Raw genomic sequence first — 22,688 nt, forward strand, 5'->3', positions numbered from 1 at the left:
CTATAAATTAACACTGCCAACATGACAAATCCATCAGAAAAATAATGCTAAAGTTGTGATTATTAAAAAAAAAAAAAGTGGCATAAGATGAAGATGTTTTGCTTGCGTTACACTTACTGTGAGCAACAGTGTCTGTATTAGATGGGAAAAGTAACACAGGAATCATAATAGCTGTGCAACACTTTAGAAGAGAAGGGTTTTTCCAATGATCTTCTAGGTTTTTTCCACAATAGAGGTCTAGACAAAAATCAAACCTACTTTCATATATACAGACCAAAACAATAATAGAGCTGGACAATACCTTCAGAGTAGGTAAGATCCATTGTCTTTCCGATCAGGAGCAGTAAATCTTATTTTACAACCATTGCATGGTTACAAAAAATAAGAAAACCAAATTCAAAGATTTCACAGAATAAGAGAGGTTGAGGTTGGAAGGGACCTCTGGAGGTCATCTGGTCCAACCATCTTGCTCAAGCAGAACCACCTAGAGCCAGTTGCCCAGGACCATTTGTCCACATGGCTTCTGAGTATCTCCAAGGATGGAGACTCCACAACTTCCCCGGGCAACCTGTGCCAGTGCTTGGTCACCCTCACAGTGAGAAAGTGTTTCTTGATGTTCACACGAAGCCTCCCACATTTCAGTTTATGCACATTGCCTCTGGTCCTGGCACTGGGCACCACTGAAAAGAGCTTGGCTCTGTCCTCTTTATACTCTCCCTGAAGGTATTTACATACATAGATCAGATTCCCCAGTTTCCTAGTTCACTGATGCACAAGACTATACATTTAGCCAGATTTACAGAAAAGTAACACAGTGCTAGTGTTAGGCCTGAAGCCCATCAGATGAAAGCAAGCCCTAAAAACGACTAAAAAATGAAGCATCATGTAAGAACTGCATATTTAAGCAGGTCATCAAGAGAAAACCCTTGGGTAGAAGAACCCTTTTAAAGGCAAAAATATCTGCTTTCAGTAAAAACATGTAATTATTTTCATTGGTGATCTAGCCTTTTATTTCATTCAGAAGTAGAAGATTGGCTGGGATCTTATGAAGTTCTAAGTATCATGAGACTTGGCCATTGTCACCTCAATTTTATCAGAACAAAATCTGAGCAGGAAAATCATTCAGTGTCTCAGTTCTCCCTCAATATATTAGAGCCACAAATTCAAAATCAAACACATTTGACCTAATTTTTGCCATATACTATAGCAACATTAACTCTCTTTATGCTCTGGCTTTTAAAGCAACAGGAGCAATTCTTTATCATTATCTATTAAGTCAGTCTTCCGTAAATAAAAAGCAAACAAATCATTCTGCAAACTCTGTGTCATTTTACATACTCCTTATTTAAATCCTGTTCCAACATTCCCACCTACTCATGGAGAGTTTGGTCTTCAGGACTTCTTTGCAGTAGAATTAATTTGGTGAATAACTCCTTGATTTATATTTCAAAGGTCAATTAAGAATTCTGTAAATGGCTGACATCTCATCAAATTGAGAAAAGATTAAAACTCGAGTCATTAATTTTTTTTGATACACAGTGCAAATATGTACAAAAAAAAATGCCTGGTTGTTCTTTTGCCTCAGGCTTCCTTAGTGCATCATTTAGTTTCACTTAGCATATAGGAAGGTACTTGGGGGAGGGAAAGACATGAAGGGAATAGTAGAATCCTTAAGATCTTTTGCACATGTATTAATGTAAGCAAACAAACCAAATGTAAAGCACTGAAGTCACGTTGCTGCAGCTTTGAATGTCCTTTTATTGTATGACCTTGTGCCTATATATGGAAGGGTAAGTTAAAGCATTTCAGAAGCGTGGAAGAGGGAGGGAGAAAGGTCAGAGCAAAAAGGGGAAGGGATGGCTAGGAAATGACAAAGTACAAAATCAACGTTTTTCATCATTTAGGTGATGAAATAGAACTAGAGATAGTTACGATTTTAATTAACATGGAAGGTCAAAGACAAACATCATTATATGTAATTTTTCTTCCTATTATAAATTTCAATCAAGTACAGAGGCATCAGAGAGGCATGCAAATTACCATAGATTTTTAAACATATTAAAATTAACTTGCTTATTTAATGCAAAAAATATTCACTATCCTATCAACTCCAAACATGGGAAGAACTAGTATGCATATTTCAAGTTCAGATCTTTGATCAAAGTTTGTTTTTTCAAGATCTATAGCATTTTAGATCTCACAGAAAACTAATATGCTGATGACATTACAGAACAAAGACTTTGTTGTGGTAAATGATTAATTAAAAGCAACTTTTGGTTAATGTTTACCATAAAACATCTCCTAATATTCTCGGAAATTATCTGAAGGCAGACCGGTATAGAAGCTGAGTTTAATAATGGAATTTACCAAAGCGTAGTGGTTCACATTAAAAAACACTTTCATTTTAGGTTAAATCATGCCTTTGTTTTACTTCTCAAACTTTATTTCAAAATATAAACTTCTAAACAGAATTATAAAATATTTAAGAAACATGCCAAATAATTTAAACATTCATTCCACCAGCTTCAGATCTTATGATCTTGTCAATAAAACCCTTGGCTACTACTCCCAGTTTTATATTAGCTCTGAATCTTCTTGTTCTATGGAGCTGTCCAATCTCACTTAGAATTTTAAAGAGGAACAAATAACCAGAAGTGTTTTCAGTCCCACATTTATAGCCTATATTTGGAGGAAGGGGTGCAGACACATAACAGGTCTTATTTTCAGCTGATACTTAGTATTCTGTTCCTTTAAGTCACTTTTGTTCATTGTAACTCCCACATACCCCCAAAAGATTTCTAACAACTCAATGCTGAGTCTCAAAGTAAAGGAAGACAGATCATGGAGATGTAACAACCCCACACCTCCACCACAGCTTTTATAGCGCTAACCAAGGGGCAGTTGTTTTCATATTTGTTCATTATCAACAGGACTAACACAGTGACCAAAAAAAGAAAATTACATTCTAAAGGCCATATGACGTCTTCTGCAAATATGTCACAGTATCCTAAGCAGTTATCTATAGGAATGTGGGTAGGTAAATTAGAAAAATCCTTATGCAAATCTTTTAAGAAATTACAATTTTCTAGACTATTTTGAAAGTATCGTAGATTTTAGTTCCACAGGATTCTGGCTTGCATAATTTTATTTTCTTTCCCTTCAAGAAACAAAGGGTTTTCTTCATTATTTTTACAACTAATTCATTTTTTTTTCTATTTCACCTTACTTCCTAAGTAAAAAACTCAATGGAGCACACTTGAATAAAATATAAAACGATGTAACCTACTCCACACTTGAAGAACGTAAGAGTTGTAATAACCAAGCTTCATTAATCTGTTAAATTCAGCACCTATTCATTATGGCAACCATGCATCTCATTACATTCCTATCCAGTTCAGTAAAACACTGCTGAATAAAGGTGAATGTTGAACAACTTCCTATTCCCGTTTGCATTCTTAGATATGAAATTTCAGTCCACGCACAGATGAAAATTTTATTTTTTGAAAAAAAGTAAAACTTCAACTTTACCTTTCCAAATGTCGTTATAGTGTCATTAGATCCTGCATGAGTGAAATCACAGTTTACTTGGGGAAAAAAAAATCATAAATGCTATCATAATTAGGATTTCAGCTAAGGATCAAAGAGATACAGCAGATGGGATGCAACAGACAAACATTTAAATGCAAATATCTTTCTTAATAGGAAACTTGTTAAGAAGAGCTATCAAAGCACATGGAAGGTAAGTGCTCATCTATTTAAGTCAGATATATTTGAAAGTTTCTCCCAGCAGGAAAGTCAGATAAAATCTCCAAGCAATCCAGTAACATTCAGCACATGACTCAAAGAAGAGCAGCAAAGATTTTTCCCAGTTGCCTTTTCAGAAGTCGATAGGAAACACGTAGTGAAGATCTGTACGAGTGCTGCTTCCCTCTTCTTAATGCTATTGCTATTTGTTGCTCCCATTAGGCAGTCAACAATGCTGTATTTCAACATGTTGCTTTCTCCCCCAAAGTTACTATTTTGGATTTATTAACGAAAAAATTATAACCTTCACTAGTCCCTAACTGTGATTTTCATGTGCTTTCTTGTAACCTATTAGCTGACACTGGCAAGTCTACCTGAGGGATGAGGTCACATCCCTGACTTAACAAAGGTCTGCTCACCCAGACAGACACCTGCCACAGCTGTAAGGATGGCAAAGAAAATACTCCTTTTGCCCCCATATCTTAAAAAGTTTCAAATTGCAAAATACTACCACCTCTAAAACAGACTCTCTATTGCACATGAAGCTTCCAAACCAAGAAGTTAGCAGTACCGCAGCTTTGTGTAGTTTAATAAGCAGTTTCGTATGATGTTTCTTTAATAAAACCTTACCAAAGCATACTTTAAATATACAGATATTATACAAATAATATATAATAACATACAAATCTTGCAGGTCCCTTGAGGAGGCATGCATGTGTCTCTCCAGCATTGCTTCACCCTCCCATATTTGGGGATCACACCTGTAATGGGGAGCTATGCTGGTCACACTGGACCAAAGAGAATGAGAGGAAGCAGCGCTATACAGTCTCAAGCTATATTTCAGGAGTGACCACAGCTGTAGCATTTGGTCCCGATTCCACTCTCAGTACATGCCTGCTGGTACATGTGACTGAGCAAGTGGGGCCATCCCTTAAGATCTCAAGCCTGAATAAGGCTTGGAGCAAAAGGAACCTGTCTCAGTGAACTGGGGGAGAAATATACTGGGGACAGTGGGTTTTAGGAGATGGAAGGACAGGTTGGCAGGGGGGAAGAGTACTGGCCTGGTGTAGGGTGATCCTGGCCTAGGGAGATGGTGATGAACTCTTGGCTACACCACCATTTCCCAACTTGCAAATGTGAAAGTTTTGGACATCCCCAATACAGACTAAAATGCTGCCACCGTCTGAAAATACATACACACACATATATATATATATATATATATATATAAATCTTTCCACCAAGCAACTTTTTGGAAATTGAACAAACTAAATTCTCCCCAAGACAGACACAGTCAGGCCTACCTGCCCTCAGGGCTTTGCCTTTCAGCTCATTACTCACTTTTGCACCTTCATGGCACACATCCATGCAATCACTTCTCCAGACTGAACAGATAGTTGTTTTCGGATTGAACATGTGGAGACTAATAAATATGTAAACAAGCTACAAAAACAAGATCTGAAGTGGGCCTATTAGAATAATTGAAAACGAAAAAGTGACAAAACAGGCAACAAAAAAATCTAAAGTAACCAAAATTGTTTTAATGTTAACTTCCCTCACTGGAGAAACAAATGTTTAAAATAGAGCTAGGGAGATTTCATATCACTTCTGCTTACAGTCGCTAGATATTACAATGTCTTTGTTGGCTGGGTTCAATAGCTGTCACCAATTAAACCTTTTCCTCATGCAGCCACTTTCTGGCCATTCTCAAAAGAGCTGAAATTTCTTTCAGAGTGACTGAAGAGGCCGTCACTCTTCAGTCCCACCGAGAGGCACTTTGTGAATCCTTAACCTTACTCGCTGCTCTGTTCTCTGCTCTTTCCCATTTGTCAGCATACAGTTTTGAAATGGGCAACATCGCAAGGGCAAACGCTCTCTGCAGACACAATTGCATCTGCCCACCAACAATTTATACTCAAATGTACTTACATCTGTACGTGGCAGTGAAACTGCCTATGACCTCCCAGGTCTTTTGAGTCATTGCTTTTCAAGATGCAGCCCCACGAATACATTTAATCATAAATGGCTGGCTGAACAGAGATACCAAAATAAAGAATTCTCTGTGAATAAAACACTACCTTCACACACACACACACACACACACAAAAAAAAAAAAAAAAAAAAATCTACCTACGCTGCCATCTCTAAGCCTCATTCATCTCATTGTACTGCTCTGCTAACAATATCAACTGCCTCCAAAGCAGACTATTTTAAATGGCACCAAAAGTTTTGCTTCATTTCTAGTCTTCAAAAAAATACTAGCTTATACAGAGACAACATCATATCAACAAGCTCACAATTAGATTTAAAAAAGAAAAGCACAAAAATTTGGAATAATCTATTAAAAGATTATATTAAAAGTACATTAAAAAAAATCTAACTCACCTTAAAAAAATTGTATCAATGGATTAGAAAAGTCTTGAACCAAGGGTTTGATTCAAAGCGTGCTGCAGATTTAACACGTATTTATTTTTCTGCAGTTGCTATATGATATCCCAATTACCAGTGGGAGAAGAAAGTATGTTATTACCTTAGTAAGGAGTATTGTACCCTGCCTATTCCTGAGCAGAACTCTCAACTCACTCAGATCCGTACTACTGCAGCCTAATACTGATTTGTGGCAGGCAGAACCCACATCATTTTCCTTCTATTTTTTTTAACTCTCTAGTTTATTTTTCCTGTTTAATTTTCATTGTCTTAATTTTCTAATGATTGATTTATATTCATTCTTAATCAGCATCCTCAAACACCTGCTTTCGTGTAGTCACAGAGTGGTTCAGGCTGGCAGGGACCTTTGCAGGTCATTCTAGTCCAACGCACTGCTCAAATCAGGCTAAACTACAGCTAGCTCATAAGTTCTAACACATCCAAGGATGAAGGTGCCACATCCTCTCCAGGCACCTGCTCCAGCATTTGACCACTCTGATGGTAAAAATATTTCCCAATATCTAACTGGAATTTCCCATATTGTAACTCGTGTCCACTGCCACTCATCCTATCAATTGTGAGAAAAGACTACGGCTCCATCTTTTCTCTATCTTCTCATCAGGCAGTTCTAGACAACAAACAAGGTCTGCTCTGAGCCTTCATTTCTCCAGGCTGAACAGGCCCAGCTCTCTCAGCATCTCCTGGATGTCCTGTGCTCCAGTCCCTGAGCAGCTTGGTAGGCCTTTGCTGGACTCATTCCAGTATGTCTATGACTCTCATGTACTGGGGAGCCCAGAAGCAGACACAGCACTCCAGATGCATCTCACCAGTGCTAAGCAGAGGAGAAGAATCACCTGCTGCCTACTGCAGCCCAAGAGGCTGTTCGCCACCTTTCTTGCAAAGATGCATTGCTGGCTCATGGTCCACCAGGACCTCCAGGTTCTGCAAAGCTGCTTTCCAGCTGGCCAGCCCCAACATGTGCTGGTGCATGAGGTTGCTGATCCTCCCCAGGTCTGGGACTTTGCATCTCCCTTTGTTAAATTTCATGATGTTCCTGTCAGTCCTTTTCTGAAACCTGTTCATGACCCTCCAAGCATAGCCCTGTCCTCCAGCATATTAAAGACACTAAACTGACCACCAAAAGGACTTTGCACCCCTGATCACAACTTTGAGTCTGGGAGTCCAGTCAATTTTCCACTCATCATCTACTTGCAGAGCCTCTGTCTCACCAGTTCAGTAATAAATAAACTATGAGAAACTGTGTCAAAGGCCTAGCTAAAGCCAAGGTATACAACTTGCATTGCCCTTCCCTTGCTCTTTTCAAACCTATATTGGCTGCTCCCACCAACTCCTTTCTTGTTTGGAAATGGCTTCTATGATGATCTGCTCCATCATCTTCCCAGGGGAAGGCTGCAGACCAGCCTGTAGTTGCCTGTGTGATTTTTCTCCTTCATCTCAAGGATGTGTGTGATACTGCCTTTTTACAGTCCTGAGAATCCTCCCTCAGGCATCACGACCTTTTGAATATAACAAAGAGCAGCCTCACAAGGACATCAGCCAGCTCTTGGATGCCTCCCCAACTGGTCCCACAGACTTGTGCATGTCCAAGTGATTAAGTGATCCCTCTGTTCTCATCTCATGCAGGTGCAGCCTCACTCCCACAGACCCTGTCATCAACTACACCCACTTTTCCCTTGTCAGTGGGTCTCTAATCTCACTGAGCAATGAGCCCACACTCTCCTTAGCCTCCCTCTTGCTGCCAATGCACTTATGGAGAAACCCTTTCCTGTTGTCCTCCACTTGCCTTGCTAGCTTCAAACTCCAGCTGAGCTTTGGCTTTCCTAGTCCATCCCTACATAAGCAAGTGATGTGTCCATATCCTCCCAAGTAGCCTGCCCCTGCTTCTGTCTCTGTGCACTTTCTTTTTGTGCTCAGGCTCAGTCCAGATCATCCATGTTCATCCAAGATGGCTTTCTGCCATGCTTGCTCAATTCTCTGCACAAGGCAACAATCTGTCCCTGTGCTCCGAGAGGCTGTTCTTGACTAAACCAGCTCTCCTGGGCCCCTTTGCCCTTCGGGGCACCTCCTGATGGGATCCTGCCAAGCAAGTCCCTGAACAGGTCAAAATCTGCTCTTCAAAAGTCCAAGGATGTAATTCTGCTGTTCAACTTGGTGACTTCTCTTAGGATCCTGAACTCAAGTCTCATGGTCATTTCAGCTCAGGCTGCTCTCAACCATACTCCAACAGTTCTTCCTTGTTTGTGAAGATAGCACCTCTCCAAGTCTGCAACTGTGAGGCTGCAAAGCAGGCTTCAGTTTACCTCCTGTTCTTGACAGTCTGCAGCAGACACTCACTGTAATATCACCTGTGCCGATTTATCCTCTGTTCCTTACCCATATGCTATCTACTGTTTTGTAGCTTTGCTTCTTTCATTCTACTTAATCAAAATCTTTATATAAATTCTACATGAATATTACATGAATATAATTTGATATAAATATAAATTATATATGTAAATTAAATTGTGTATATTATGAGTAACATTAATTTTATACAAATGTAAGTAAATTTACATGGTAATTTTAAGGAGGTTTTTTTCTTTTCATACTAGATAAGCTGATCAGGTTGCAAAATTTATTTATTCTAGACGGAATCATCTGATTTTTCTTTGTCTAAAATGTCCCTTGTACACTTTTGCCCATGATTGCTTTAAGCCATGGTACACCAACCTTTTCATTGAGTAGGCTGCATCTGCTTGATACCTCAGTTCTCTTTGTGCAGCCACCTGCTCCTAGGTAAGCATCTTTCATTGATGATAACCTCAGGTTCCTTATGCACTTCATGAAGTCCAGTGGAGAATGTTTCACAACAATGTGCCATCAATAGACTCAAAAGGTCTGGACTATATAACTGACTGAAACCACCAGAGAAGCTATTTACATGGTTCCTCACATTTGGAGAGGGCACTTACACACAGATGCATACATCTATTGTCTGATTAACGAGATGAACAGACTCATCTCTTTGTTTCACACAAGATCCAATACAAGGTTATTGGAAAGACCGTGCAATGAAAAACTTGAGGCTCACAAGGTGGAAATCACATTATTTTTATCACAGAACTCAAAACATAAGCTGCCGTTTACCGCTTACAGGTGGCATGACTCAATTCCCTGCCTGCCTCTCCTTTCATTTTTATGCCTCTTCTCCTCCCTGCTACTTCATTCCCTTGTGTTGCTGGCTCTGATGCTTGTCAGACCTTTCCACAAGTCAACTCAACTCACTAAGCCAGTCGAATCCCGAAAAGCAACAACATTTTCTCTGGGATAATGAGTTATATCAGCTCTCAGTAACCTCTGATGAGTAAAGCTAGCTAGCAAACCTAGTTGAAGCATAAAGGCAGAAGAGGGATTAAGAGGAGCAAAATAATCCTTTTCCTGCAACAGTAAAGTATTAGGCTGGCTCACTGTGACCTGTAAAGCTGCAGCCTAACTGGAAACTTAATACCTACCTGCAACTGCAGTCTAATTAGAAAGTAGAGCTGTTACTGCCACTCAGAAGGAAAAGTGCTAAGAGCCCACCTGCAAAAGCTGGAGCGAAACCAGCCTGCTCCCAAGTCACTGTGACCAACAGGCACAAAGAGCATGGGATGAAATTGGTACTGCCTGCACAAGGGACACTCGCGACTGGCACTGCAGATGACACTCAGCTGCATGTTTCCTTTATTTCTTTCAAGAAACCCACAAGTTTGGAGATATCGAAGTGATCCATAAGCTTGTCACAAACACATGCATTGGGAAAAGCCAGTGGAAGGTAAAGGCTGGGACAGGCAGATGTCAGATACACCAAAGAGGAAAAGTAAAACTCAGCAGTTTCTTCTGTTTGAATGCCACACGCTTGCTGATCCCTCATTCATGGGAACTAGTTAAGAGAAACTAAGAGCACCACAGAAATGTTTAGTTCATACTGTTTGTTGACTTTCTCTTAAAATAGCACAGTATGCCTGATTCATGTTGATACGGGGCTAGGTTTTCTTCCTCAAGGGAGTTAAAAATGGTTTGATCCAAAACAGAGTAAATAGCTGTTATATCCTGACAGCTGCTCTTTAGAAAGACAAAAGAAGAAGAGGAAGTTTTTATTTGGTTTTGTTGTGGGTTTTGTGGGGTTTTTTTTGTTTGTGAGGTTTTTGTGGGGTTTTTTTTCATTGTTGTTTAGTTTAGTTTGTTTGTTTAAGGGCTTTTTTAACTGTAAAACACTGAAGCATTGACAAAGTATTCATGAATCCCTTGGTAATCACTGTTTTGGTGCATATGTGATGCCACAACATTTTAGATGCATGAACACAAGCACGTCTTCCCAGTGCTGTGCAATACACGTGTCGCTGAACCAGTAACAGCAGCCCCAGTGCAGTACACAACCAAGCCAATTCAATAACAGGTGGTAGAGCCAGACTACCTCTCCTCCCTCAGGAACATAAGGTTAGCTGGAGTATCTCTGGATAGTCCAGCAGTGTACATTGTAAGTGTACCTATAAGTTCTGCACTTTTATCCTTTTTTTTTCTGAAGCTGTGATTTTATACTGTAGAACAGACTGAGAGCTTTGAAAGCTATTTCCTCTGGAAAAAAAAAATAAAAGCTAAATGTATCTTCCCTTCATGAAATAAAAAGCAAAACCAAAAGTGCACCAAAAAAAAAAAAAAAAAAAAAACAAAACACCACACAACAAAAAGCAAAAACAGAAAAACAGAAACAAATCCCACCCTTTTACTTTTATTACTCCAGAATATTGCTTAATTATACCTTCCCAGACCAAGTAGGGTCCTGACACCAGGCAGGTTTTTTCAAATCCAGTAGGACAGGTTTAAAACACGAAGTGAAAAAGTAGACTGGCATTTTCATACCTGTCTGGTAGGATATTTGTCTTCTGTGTACTTTTAAAGTCATGCACAGACTCTGCTACAAGCAACCAGATTTTGAGACCTACCAGGAACCTCTGCTCTTTCTGATTATACTTAGAGAACTTAACCTGGGCAGTGCACCTCTGTGTCTGTCCTGCCACTGTGGGCGGCACATGGAGTGAACCCTAAGCCCCGACCTAACTGCTGACAGCTAGTTTTGTCCATGGAGGCCAGGTTCATCACCCTCTGGAGCAGAAAGGCTCATACCTGGCTCACACTTACACCTCATCATACCTGGGCTCAGCTCTGCTCTGGAGACCTGCTGACAACCACTGTCTACATGACATCTATTGGAAATAATAAAAGGGATATTCTGTACCCACCTGAGAGATGTATGTATAGCATAACACCTCAGGCGTAACGCACACGTCATAAGCTGCAGGATGTGAGGAGACACTTTGGGACACAAGTACAGCACAATAGCATTAGAAGATTGCCCTGTCTGGGGAGCAGTAAACTTGAAGCAATGTGGCCACTACCTGAATACCCAGAGAAAGCTTTCGGCACCTAGACCCAGGTTTCTTCTCAGAAGAAACTCAAAGACTTTCTCCAGCAACAAGCCCTGAAGAGTCCAGCATATGTGCCAAGTCAATAAGGAAAAGGCCTCAAACTCTTGCAAGGAAGGCGGAGTAAATCAAACTGACTTTGTGACTGTACGAACTGGAAGGGGAGGATGGGGAGAGGTACATATCCCTTCCCAAACCACATACAGGCTGCCCCATAAAACACCCATCATCTCTGTTTGGACAAATGAAAGTGCTGGCCCTGCCTCCGACAGGTACTCCCACTCGTACTCCCTCAGGAAAGGAGGAGTCTGAAGTTTCAAACACCTCCAGGAAAACTCAGCTTCTCACCAAGTGTTACAAAACTCAGGCGTCATCCTCACCAGAGGGCCACTTTTGATAGTTAGGCCACCTGAGCCTGTGATGTGGCTGACAGCTCTGAGGAATGGCTTCTTGCTCCGCCAGGGGGATTGGACTAGACGATCTTTCGAGGTCCCTTCCAATCCCTAACATTCTGTGGTTCTTGAAGGAGACGAGAGTCCTTTAAGAGGGAGAGCACAGGGGGGTAGGGTGGGAGTCACTTTTACTTTTTTTTTTTTTTCATTCAAAATAGACACTACAGAAAAAGCAAACTGAAAGTTAAAAATGAATACATGACCTAATTCGAGTTTTCTTGCTTGCTAATTTTAGCTATAGTTTAAATTTGATTAAAATCCACCCACCTTTGGACAGAAGCAACACATTTTGGAATGAAAAAATGCACTGCATTTTTTTTTTCCTCCCAGCAGCTCATGTTCTTCATGGACTTAATTTCTAAATAATATTCTATAATCTACACCAAAACATAGTTAAAGGAGGTTACACTTCCAACTTCCAGAGGAGATGGGAAGAAAGGAAGATAGCTTTGGATGCCACTGCTATCTGTGGCAGCAACATTACCTATGCTAATGGTTAAGCAAGATTCAGAAAGAAAACCACAAACATCACATATGAGGCACAGCAACACAATGGAATCTGTTCCTGTACATGACATAAACCTGCTCCTTCTCTAATATATCCACCTAGGCAATTGCCTCTTCACAGCCTATATACTTGCAAATGAGATTTGTGTGACCCCCAGTACAAAGAATTTGCTTTTTCAATGTATCTCTATACAGAAAGGTGGGAAAGGGAGCAAAATAATCCCTACAAGGGCTGGGGGTTGGAGGGGAAGGCAGATGAACAAGCTTTATTGATGATAATTAGCTTGATAACAGCAATGTGAGCATGTATCTGTACAAGTCACAACAGAAATGCCCAAATTAAATATCTTATTCTTTCTTCAGAAAACAGTTGTTTTATTGGTTCAATACAACCTAAGAAAGAAGTTCTGAGTCTTAGTTGATTCAAAATCAGTTCTGTAAAATAATATAATTTTATTACCACCACAGCTTTAGTCCCTATTAAACATCAGTGACTGCTGCATCAGCACAGACTTGCAGCAAAAGCACAACAAGGGAACATAAATTACATACTGAGCAGAAAAAGGGGTAGAGCTGGGAAATCAATATTTAAGCAGACAGGAAAATTTCAGGCATTGTACATGAAAAATGTGGAGGAAAGCACCACATTGCTTTGTTTTGTTGCTATTATGTGGCTTCCTGAATTTCACCTCATCTTACTTAAAGGTTTTTTGTTTGTTTTTACAGGCATTGCTGCTTCTGTTGTGGAGTTGTCATTGCTCAGGTTATAGACACAGAGGTAATTCAGATATTAGTTTCCAGTATTAAAAGTGGGATTGTGAATGCACTTACTCTGCCATGAATTCAAAGTAGCTCACTGCTTCACTCCCACTTCTAAGAGGCTTCATCTTTGATGTGACAAAAGTGAGAAGTGAGCATGGGGAAGAGGAGAGCCTCTCTCAGATCATGAAGTACACAGGTATGAGGGGTTACTATAGCACCTTGACTGCAGAAATACAAGGTATTTCTAAATCGTACTTCAGAAATAATAATCTGCATTAGCAACCACTGTACATTACTCATTCTCTCATAAGACTATTTTCCATCTTAAAACCATTCTTTTTCATACACCATGACATTTTGCTTTCACTCCCTCCTGCAAACAGCTCCCAGGCCCTGTTTTTATTTTCCCTCTTCCAAGTAGTAAAATTATTTTTACTTTTTTCACCCCCTACTTCTAACCTGGCTTCTTCTACATCTCCTACAGGAAAGCATGTAGTTATATTGTTGCTTGAATCTGGCATTGATTGGACTGCTAAAATTGCACACAGGTGAGTGGGAGTGGAAAGCCGAGCAATAAGGTTTCCAGTCAGGTCAACCTACAGAAATGTCAAAGCTAAAGAATAGGAGCAGCCAGAAACCTGCAGAAGGAATAGAAGGGAGGAGGCCACCTACGCTTACAGCAAATTGAAGCAGCCATGTAAACGTAAAATAAGTTTACATACAGTAGTTCTCTGCTTTTTACATTTTCATGTGAAAGGGTCCAGCCAAAAGGTGCCAAACAGAGGGTACAAAATGACCAGATGTGCTGACTCCACAGCATGTTCTGTGGGCAGGAGCGAGTGAGCTGTGCCCTTGCTCTGAGCCAAACAAGGCCACATGAGAAGCAGCAGCACGTTAGCTCAGGTCTGGCCCTGCACTACACTCCAAGACAGACAGAAAATTTGAAGGCAAGGTAAACTACTGTTATCACCAGGAGGAAAAAAAAAAAAAGTGTTTTATAGATATAGATTTATACAAGCAGGCTGAGATACAAAGTGATGGTAGGACAATGGCACAACAGGCAGAGAGAGTACTCAAAAGCAGGGCTGGCTTGCTCCTCTCCATGCAGGGAAGTGGTGAGAAATCAAACACACACTGTTCCTCAGCTGTGCTTCAGGCTTCCAGCATTGCACACTCTGAACACTAAATGCCTCAAAATCTGGAACACCTTCCAAGCTACCAAGGTGCTATTCAAACCCTGTTTTCCCTGCAACTCTGAAAGGCTAGCACAGTACCATTTTACTTTTTGTTCACCCTTTGCAATGCTACCAAAATAGCAGCTTCAGGTAATGTCTCATACTGACATTCACAGTTTCACAAGCAGCAGCTGACCTCACATAAGTGATGAAACACTTTCACTTACAGCCCGGGCTCCTGACCAACAAGGGTAAGAGTTGACCAGAACTGGTCATTTCTCTCACCCTGACAATGCTGCAGTGATGCACGATGCCATCTGAACTTCTCATGATACAGACTATCTGAAGCTAGAAAGCTGCATCATGCAGTAGAAGGCTGCGTAACAAGCAAGAATACTCATGAATTCTGTGATGGTGCCAGCGTTGCAAAGGCAGATTTGCCCAAGATTAACCTACTACTTCAGAACTCTATTGCAAACAGATTTTCCACTTTGTTTTAATTTATTACTCCAGGTTCGGAGAAAATAAACTAATATGTTTCAAAATCCAAACTGGGAGGAAGGGAGGGGAAGAGAAACAAAGAGAGGACAGTTTCTCAGAAGGAAGCATTTTATACAGCTTTTACTTAAGTTTGGCTGTGGTATATTCAAAATAAAATTCTGCCAGATTTTCTAAAATTTAATTGATACCAGTAAAATACACTCATTTGACTCATACAAGAAAATTAAAAAAATAAACCACTCAAGAGCTTTTTGGAAATCCATACTGTATAGAAGAGGTATGGCTGAACACAATAGTATTACAACTTTAAAGAAAAAAAAGAAGGCGCAACCAAGTATCACTCTACATAAACAGATAGAGCAGCTGGCCTTGAAGGTGAAGTATATTTTGTGCAAATACAGCAAGTAATCTTTTTTTAAGTGTTCTTTTACTACCCAAAGGAAACGAAATAAATCCATCTGTGTCAACGAAAAAAGAAAAAAAAAAAATCAACGCATAGATGTTACTCATATGTGAAAGCCATTCCTATTACTACAAAAACCTTACTTTTCCTAATCCTACACCTAAATTTCCTGATTAAAAAATGGCTTATCTAAATGTACAAAAGCACTGCTACCCTGTGCGTTACCTATAAAGCCTTCACTGCACCCCTGCTCTCTTCACTTTATACCAACTGAAGAGTGCTTGAGAAGAACAGGGAACCCTTGGAATTAGTCAATAGATTGATTAATGCACTGCAGTGAGCGAGCCAAATAGGATCAGGATGTTTACAGGTGTTCTTTAGGTAGGCATTAATCGCACTGCACTAATGACATAGGCTTCTTTCTGCTAAAGATGCTACTAACAAATAACACAGACAAGAAACCAACTACAAGGCTTACTGAACGCTAAAAGCAGTAAAATATGTTTTTCTCATCGAGGAAGCACTTCAAATAAATTCAGCTCTGTAGTATATTAATATGTTAAACAGGAAACGAGTATCATTCAACTTTTGGGGCCAAGGAGTGTATTAAGACTGAAGTATGTAAGGAAGAAAAAAAAAAATTCAGTCACTTTAAATAAAACACATGTGCCCCACCACATGAAGAAATGTAAAAGGAGAGACAACCAGAATTTCTTAGCAGTCCCAAACACAGATCCAAGCTTTTATAATTTATTTCATAATGTAATGACCCAGATAAGCTTTCAATGATCAAACTTCAAAACCACTACCTTCCTGAATTGCATTTGCCACTCAATGGACTAGTCAATAAATTCCCTTGTGCACAGTTTCGCTGATCTATTACCTTTATACTGGCGATGTGAGACACACAGCAGCAAAACCTTGAAAAGTCAGCACTCAACTGCTCAGTGGACTGGTAAACTTCGCTAGTCTGTCTATTATAATAAAATAAAGAGACCCAGAAAGCGTTCTTTGAACTTCTCACTTCTGTAGTGCAAAACAGTATTGTGTGTGGGTCAGCGTCTCCATGAAAGAGCTCAGTAACCCAGGACGTGGCGAGAGTTCTCCTGCTGCTCACCAAGCTCCTGTCTCTCCGGCGCCTCAAGAACCACCCAGCTCTCACCAGACACTGCTTCCGGGTTAGCTTTTGTCTAACTGCGCTCACACACATTCACATGACTTAAATTTATTCACAGCTTGATGGTTTCATTTCTACAGAAGAAAAATGCAGTTTTAAGTGAAGAAAAAGCCCCAAAGTCTCATCTACGTGATCTCTACATTACAGCTTTCTTTCCTGAGCCACATTCATATGAAATCTATACTAAAACACAAATGTCATGACCTTCTGGCTCCTCTCTCTCACTTATACACGTCATAAACACTCTCGTTGGTCCTGTGCTGAAATTCATTTTGGGTCACACAGGTGACACAAAAGCTATTTCCTCTCTGTACAATGCAGAACTTAAACAGCGCACAGCTGACCTTCCAGATCACAGCAAATACTCAACATTATTTGTACAGGAAAATTAAAGTTGCATGCAAAACTAAGTATGTAATTTTCATATTTCTTTCAGACACCCCAGAGGTTTATACAACCCCTGTACCCACCCACGCCACCAGTTCCCTTGGTCTTCATGAGCTGCACCAGTGTAATAACTCATTTTACAGCTCCACAATGAACTGGGTTAACAAACTGACCCATGCTGCATACTTTTTCTTTTTTCCCCAGGGTTATTATTTTCAGTCCACACCAGTTCCTAATGACATGCACATCAGAGCAACTGGGAGGAGGCAGCAATGTGAGGATGCCTCTGGGAATGAGAAGCCAGAGACATTCTGCCTAAAAACCATATAAAATAAATTACCATATAGTGTGGCCTAAATCTACTTGTCACCACACTTCCTCCCATCTCCATTGCCTTTCACCATGTACATTGTCCATTCTGAAATAACCGTGCAGTCTTCCACCAGGGACCCCAAAACATCAGCCTAAAACAGAATATGTCATGTTGTGCTTTTCAGGACTTGTTTTGTTTCTTTTCCTTTTTTTCAGAGTAGTGAATTTAGTTTTATTCTTTAAAATGGGGCAACATGTAAGGTCATATGTAATTTCTGCAAAGTAAATTAATTTCTGCAATACTCTTCACCATAAAGATAAAGTTTGCATGTGCAAGAAAAACTCTAATACTAAGGAACATCTTTAGAGATTTAACCTGTTCTCCTCTAGCCATGCTAAATGGCAAGTGCACCTAAGGACTTTCCCCACCACTCTTAATTTATTTTCCTCAGATTTCTAGAAAACCAATTAAAAAAAAATAGCACACATCTAATCCAGGCATATTATCCATCTGAGAGATCAGAAACATGATGTCCATCTCGGCACGTCACTATCGTGCGCTATAATATAGACATTCTTCAAATTGCATTTGTATCCAGGAGGGTAATAGCCCTTACATTAAAAAAGCCCTTCATTAAGTGGCTCCCCGTCACACAGCCCATTACGGGCTCTCATGTCCTGACCCTCCACAGCCTCAGAATACTGCTGCTTTTAACACGCAAAACAAACAGGGTAAATGAACTATGTTCTCTATCTAAGGGTAAAAACATCAGTAAACATATTATTAATACAGATAAAATCACTCCTTTCCATTTCCCCAGTGATATAAGAAAGCACTATTACTTACTTTGTGTTCTGTAAAATGAAGTCTTCCACACACAATGAATAGTCCCCTAAAACGACTGGAAAAAATCCATAGCCAAAATTGGATTTCATTTTAATAGCATTCTCTAATTTCTGCCACGTATATTATAACATCTAAAAATCATACACCTGAAAACATAACACATGTTCTAAAGGATTTGCTTCAGCATACAGAAGATGTCTTTTTTCAGAAGTACAAAAACCATCAGGTAAAGACTTTGACTTCATTTTTGTCACCATGTCTACAAAACCATAACACTTGGTTACCAGCCTGGCCTCACACAAAATGCAGATCCACAGCTCTGGAACCATTTCTACAATGTCTTGGGCCATTCAACTGAGAACCATGTCAGGAGTAGGGTGCATATTTTATTTGAAAGGTATTAAAAAAACCTGAATGGATCGGATAAGTTGATTAGGAATCTTGCTCTCTTCCTGTACAAGAGGCCAACATGTATCAAATAGAAGTCATGTGTAAGTTCAAAACAAGTAAGAGAAACAGCCTCTTCCCATGATTTGTAAGAAAAGCTGGCACTCTGTTATGGGACATTGTAGATACTAGAAGGCTTCAAAAGGACCTTACACACAGTAAAACAAAGCTGACAGAGCAAAAACATGAATTAATTGAGAATACCACGAATAAAGACCATTTCTAGTTGAAGAAATTCCATAATACCAAACAGCTGGAAAAAGGAGGAGCATTCAGGGCATGACCACACTCGCTTGTCCTACTGCTGAGTTCTTCCCCAGGCAACTGCTAATTCCTACTCTCAAAACCAGCAGACCTTTAGCTTGCTCTAGCACAGTCACTTTTAGATGATGCTCTTAGAAACTTAATGTTCGACATCAGGTGTTTTCCAAGGTTTTAATAAGTAATCTAAAGGTTTTATCGTGTAAGCTGCAGTTCAAATGATTTACAAGTTGGTATTTAAAGCTGTACACAAGCACCTGCTCTAAGTGTTCACTTTATTTTGAAATTAATCATTATGTACTCCATTTATTTTTCCCTTAACAGAAGATAAGTGGCTTTTGCCTCTGCTCATAATTTGAGAAATGCAATGTAGGTCAATAAAAAAAAAATCTGAAGTTACATTAATTACTCAGAGGTAATTATACTTGCTGTACCAATAGCGTTTAGTATCGCTATAACTGCAAAATGCTTTCTACTAGGACAAGTTTTCACATTTTCATAGAACTCCAAAGGAGTTCCATTAGGTATGAAACTTCCCATGATTTTTCCTTCTCCAAAGCACAACACTGCGTTAAACCCTTCAAAATTAAAACATGAACTCAGTTGTTGATTTTTCCCGGTCTTATTTTTTTACATCTTTTCTCCTTTTTTTTTTTTTCAGTTAATAAGACTTTCTGAAGCTGCTGAAGACTAAAATTTGACATTTGAAAACTGAGTGTAATCCTTTATGACTACAATGGTTCTAGGTGAATAAGTTAGAGCCCCGAAAGCCACATACTCAGCGTAAGTGTATTATTTTTTTAACATACTGGTAGAACAGTGCTCTTCCTGAGACAAAGCTGTACTCAAATACATATTTCCCTTACTAAGGCCAGTGCCGGGACATTGTATTGGATTCTGGAGAGATGGAAGAGACAGGAGCTCCAAACACTACAAAGGGTGTCCATGGAGAGGACATCACCACACGCATTAAGGAGCTTTGCACCTAGCTGAAGGATTACAGACCCAGAGAAGAAGAGCTGGAGAAGCCAGTCCTTATTCTAGCACTTCAGTTTCTGTGCTGCTCAGCTTGTCCGGGTATCCCTTCTCTCCTCTCATTCTTTCACTGACTAGGAAAAAGTGGTCTGACCCTGGTTCCTAGGAGATCTCTGGCTGCCACAGGTAGAATACCCAGCATTTTCAAAGTGAAAACAGCAGTAGTTAAATTTTACCCATACCTTCATTACCACATCTTATTCTGCTTGGATGACTTTTTCCTGAGCAGCGAACTGCTTTCTAACCTACAGTTTCAACAGTAATCAGGCATGGTCAGCAATGTTAAAACACTGCACGGCAGCTGATTGCACACAGCTATTTCCCTCCTGCTTTTCCTGAACCTCTTGCTGCTCCACTTCCTGCAGACTCACCAGAGGAATTCAACGCTCGTCTTAGAACTGTGTTACATTCTTAGACTTAACTTAAAATTGTGCTACTTCAAACACAAAAGAGCTTAAGTATTTAGACACAGCACAGATCTTCAGAATCTAAAGACAGTCAACTTCTTCTTAAGGGCAGCTCATCAGATGAGACTGCTTACTTTTAGTCTGGATCTCAATTACCAAACATAAAACAGTGATCCAAGAAGTCTAGAATTCTAACCAGAGGAAGAAAAAATAATAAGTCCAGAGCAGATACAGAAGAAGCTCTGGTTATATCTCTGAAACATTCCTTTATTCTGCTAGATTTTATTAAGCAGTCACAGCTTCACATACGGCTGTGAAAAAAAGAACTCCCTCCAGAAGAGTCCATATCCTACACCCAGAGGAAAAGGGTCTGTAGCAGAACTGAACAGAAATTTGGTGCCAAAGTCAGAGAGCACCGTGTCATTTAACTCTGCAAACTGCCTAAGGATGACAGGTATGTTATTTGGGAAAAGCAAGAAGAAACTATCTTGTCATTTAGATTAGTTCAAAATACAATTTCTCAAATTGTTGCTCTTCCTATACAAGGTGTGCCTAATGTCTGAGAATAACAGATTTTTTGCAAAATGGTGCTTCCATCACAATTAAAACACCTCCAACCATTTTAACAACTATGTAGACTCTGAAACAAACAAACTGAAAAGGAACTAATTTTGGCCTTCCTAGGGGACATATTGTTTTTATTTTGTTAATACAAGATCACCACAAATGCTGAGGCTTCATGGCTTAAATTTACTTTTCCATAGGCAACTTGAAGCACCGAGCAGTCCATTAAACAAAGCTTTTGTTTTGTCTTTGTTAATTAACCTATTTTGTAAGATATGTGGCATGGTAACAGCTGCTCAAATCAGTGACTCCAAAGCAGGGGTAGTCCAGCTAGTTAGCAGTTAAGAAGTAAAATTGCATACACTAACCACCATTAATAATGCACAACAATATGTAAAAAGCAGGGGATGGAATGGCGCAGAGGTTACATTACTTCTGTGTGGCAACATTTCCCATTCCTTCTCCACACGTACCTTGCTTCACAAAACCTTTCAGATACAAATAAAATAGCCATGACCTTTTTTCCTCCTCTGCATGATTAATTACTTAATGTACTATTAATTGGAAAATGTAGCTGAATTTCAAATGCTTTCATTTTCTCAGCATATCATGCTGTCTGGGAAGCACCGATTAAGCTGTTCATCAAAGGTGAGCAGGCAAGGTCATGTAGGCTGTACCTCTTCAGTTATTCATTACCTGTCCTAAATAGTAATTAACAACAGCAATATTTCCATAAATCAAAGCTTTTCTGATTACCTTCAGATGATGAGCAGTTGGGGAGAGAGAAGGAATCCGTGGATGGGTTTATGCATATATCCTTTTTTTCACCATTAGATCTATTGCATACCTGAATAATTCAATCGATACAGTAGCTGCCATTTAAGATGCAGAAGTTCACTGCAAGTGAGCAGGAATTTCACCAGAATAAAGAGGAGGTTACAGCTTCCTTTCTCCCTTCCCTACGCCCCCCAACTTTAAAGGGGGATTTGATCTAAGAAGGTTTCTCAGTTACCATGATTGTTATATTTATTATCTTTGTTTCTTTTTTTTTTTTACCTCCATTATCTAGGTTAAAGTGGAGATCACAGGGTATGGCCTTGAGGTCACATTTGGTGAGGCTCCGAGTTTCTTAACAGAGAAACTTATCCCTTCAGTTATCTGTGGGGTTTCTCACCTTGAGGCATCTCAGGCGGCAAATAATGAGGCTCCTGAGCACTGACATGTACCCAGTCGAAGTCATCGTACAAGTCTTGGTGGTAGTCACAGGGTCCAGGACCATCATCGAACGTACATCCCCCTAGGGAAGAAACTTGGTATTAGTTTATTTTAAAGCAGAGCTCTTCCAAGAGTCAAGCAGACGTGTTCCTCCTGGGCATACCACAATGACGGAGCCCATGCAGCCTATGGCACAGGTCACAGACTTGCCTGTGCGAAGCTAAAGCCCACAAGCAGCTCCTCAGTGTTCCACTCTCTTTTTTAAAAAAATCTCTGCTTCACACAACCAATTTCCCCCAAGAGCACCTTCTGTCAGAGCAAGAGATCACAGGCTGAGTCACTCAGCCCAAGTGAAACTTGGCCCAGAGTCTGCGTGACAAAAAGCAACATGCTATTTAAACCAAGGGAGAAACAGAAAATAATGGACTAGGCTCAAAAACTAAAAGTGTAAATCAACAACTCCAATGCACTGAAAGCCTAAGTAGTCCAAATACTGACAACGAGGATAAATACTGTGCCCAAAACACAAGCAGTCAGACAAAATAATTAAAATTACTCAGAAATGAAATAACTGCTGCAGAATCAATTGGATAATCTTGC

The 22,688-nt window shown here is 39.8% G+C and overlaps 1 protein-coding gene across 3 annotated transcripts in view; it reads right to left on the reverse strand.

The window, feature by feature from the left end:
* The window catches only part of PTPRK (protein tyrosine phosphatase receptor type K), a 322,787-nt gene extending 300,658 nt beyond the window's left edge, over positions 1-22,129 (reverse strand). For all 3 annotated transcript variants that reach the window (XM_065632502.1, XM_065632504.1, XM_065632501.1), the window contains exon 1: positions 22,048-22,129. In XM_065632502.1, coding sequence (XP_065488574.1) covers positions 22,048-22,057 — 10 coding nt within the window. In that variant the 5' untranslated portion in view covers positions 22,058-22,129. The remainder of the gene's footprint in view (positions 1-22,047) is intronic.
* Between the last annotated feature and the right edge of the window lie 559 nt (positions 22,130-22,688).

This window comes from Caloenas nicobarica, chromosome 3 (assembly GCF_036013445.1).
Source record: "Caloenas nicobarica isolate bCalNic1 chromosome 3, bCalNic1.hap1, whole genome shotgun sequence".
NCBI lineage: Eukaryota > Metazoa > Chordata > Aves > Columbiformes > Columbidae > Caloenas > Caloenas nicobarica.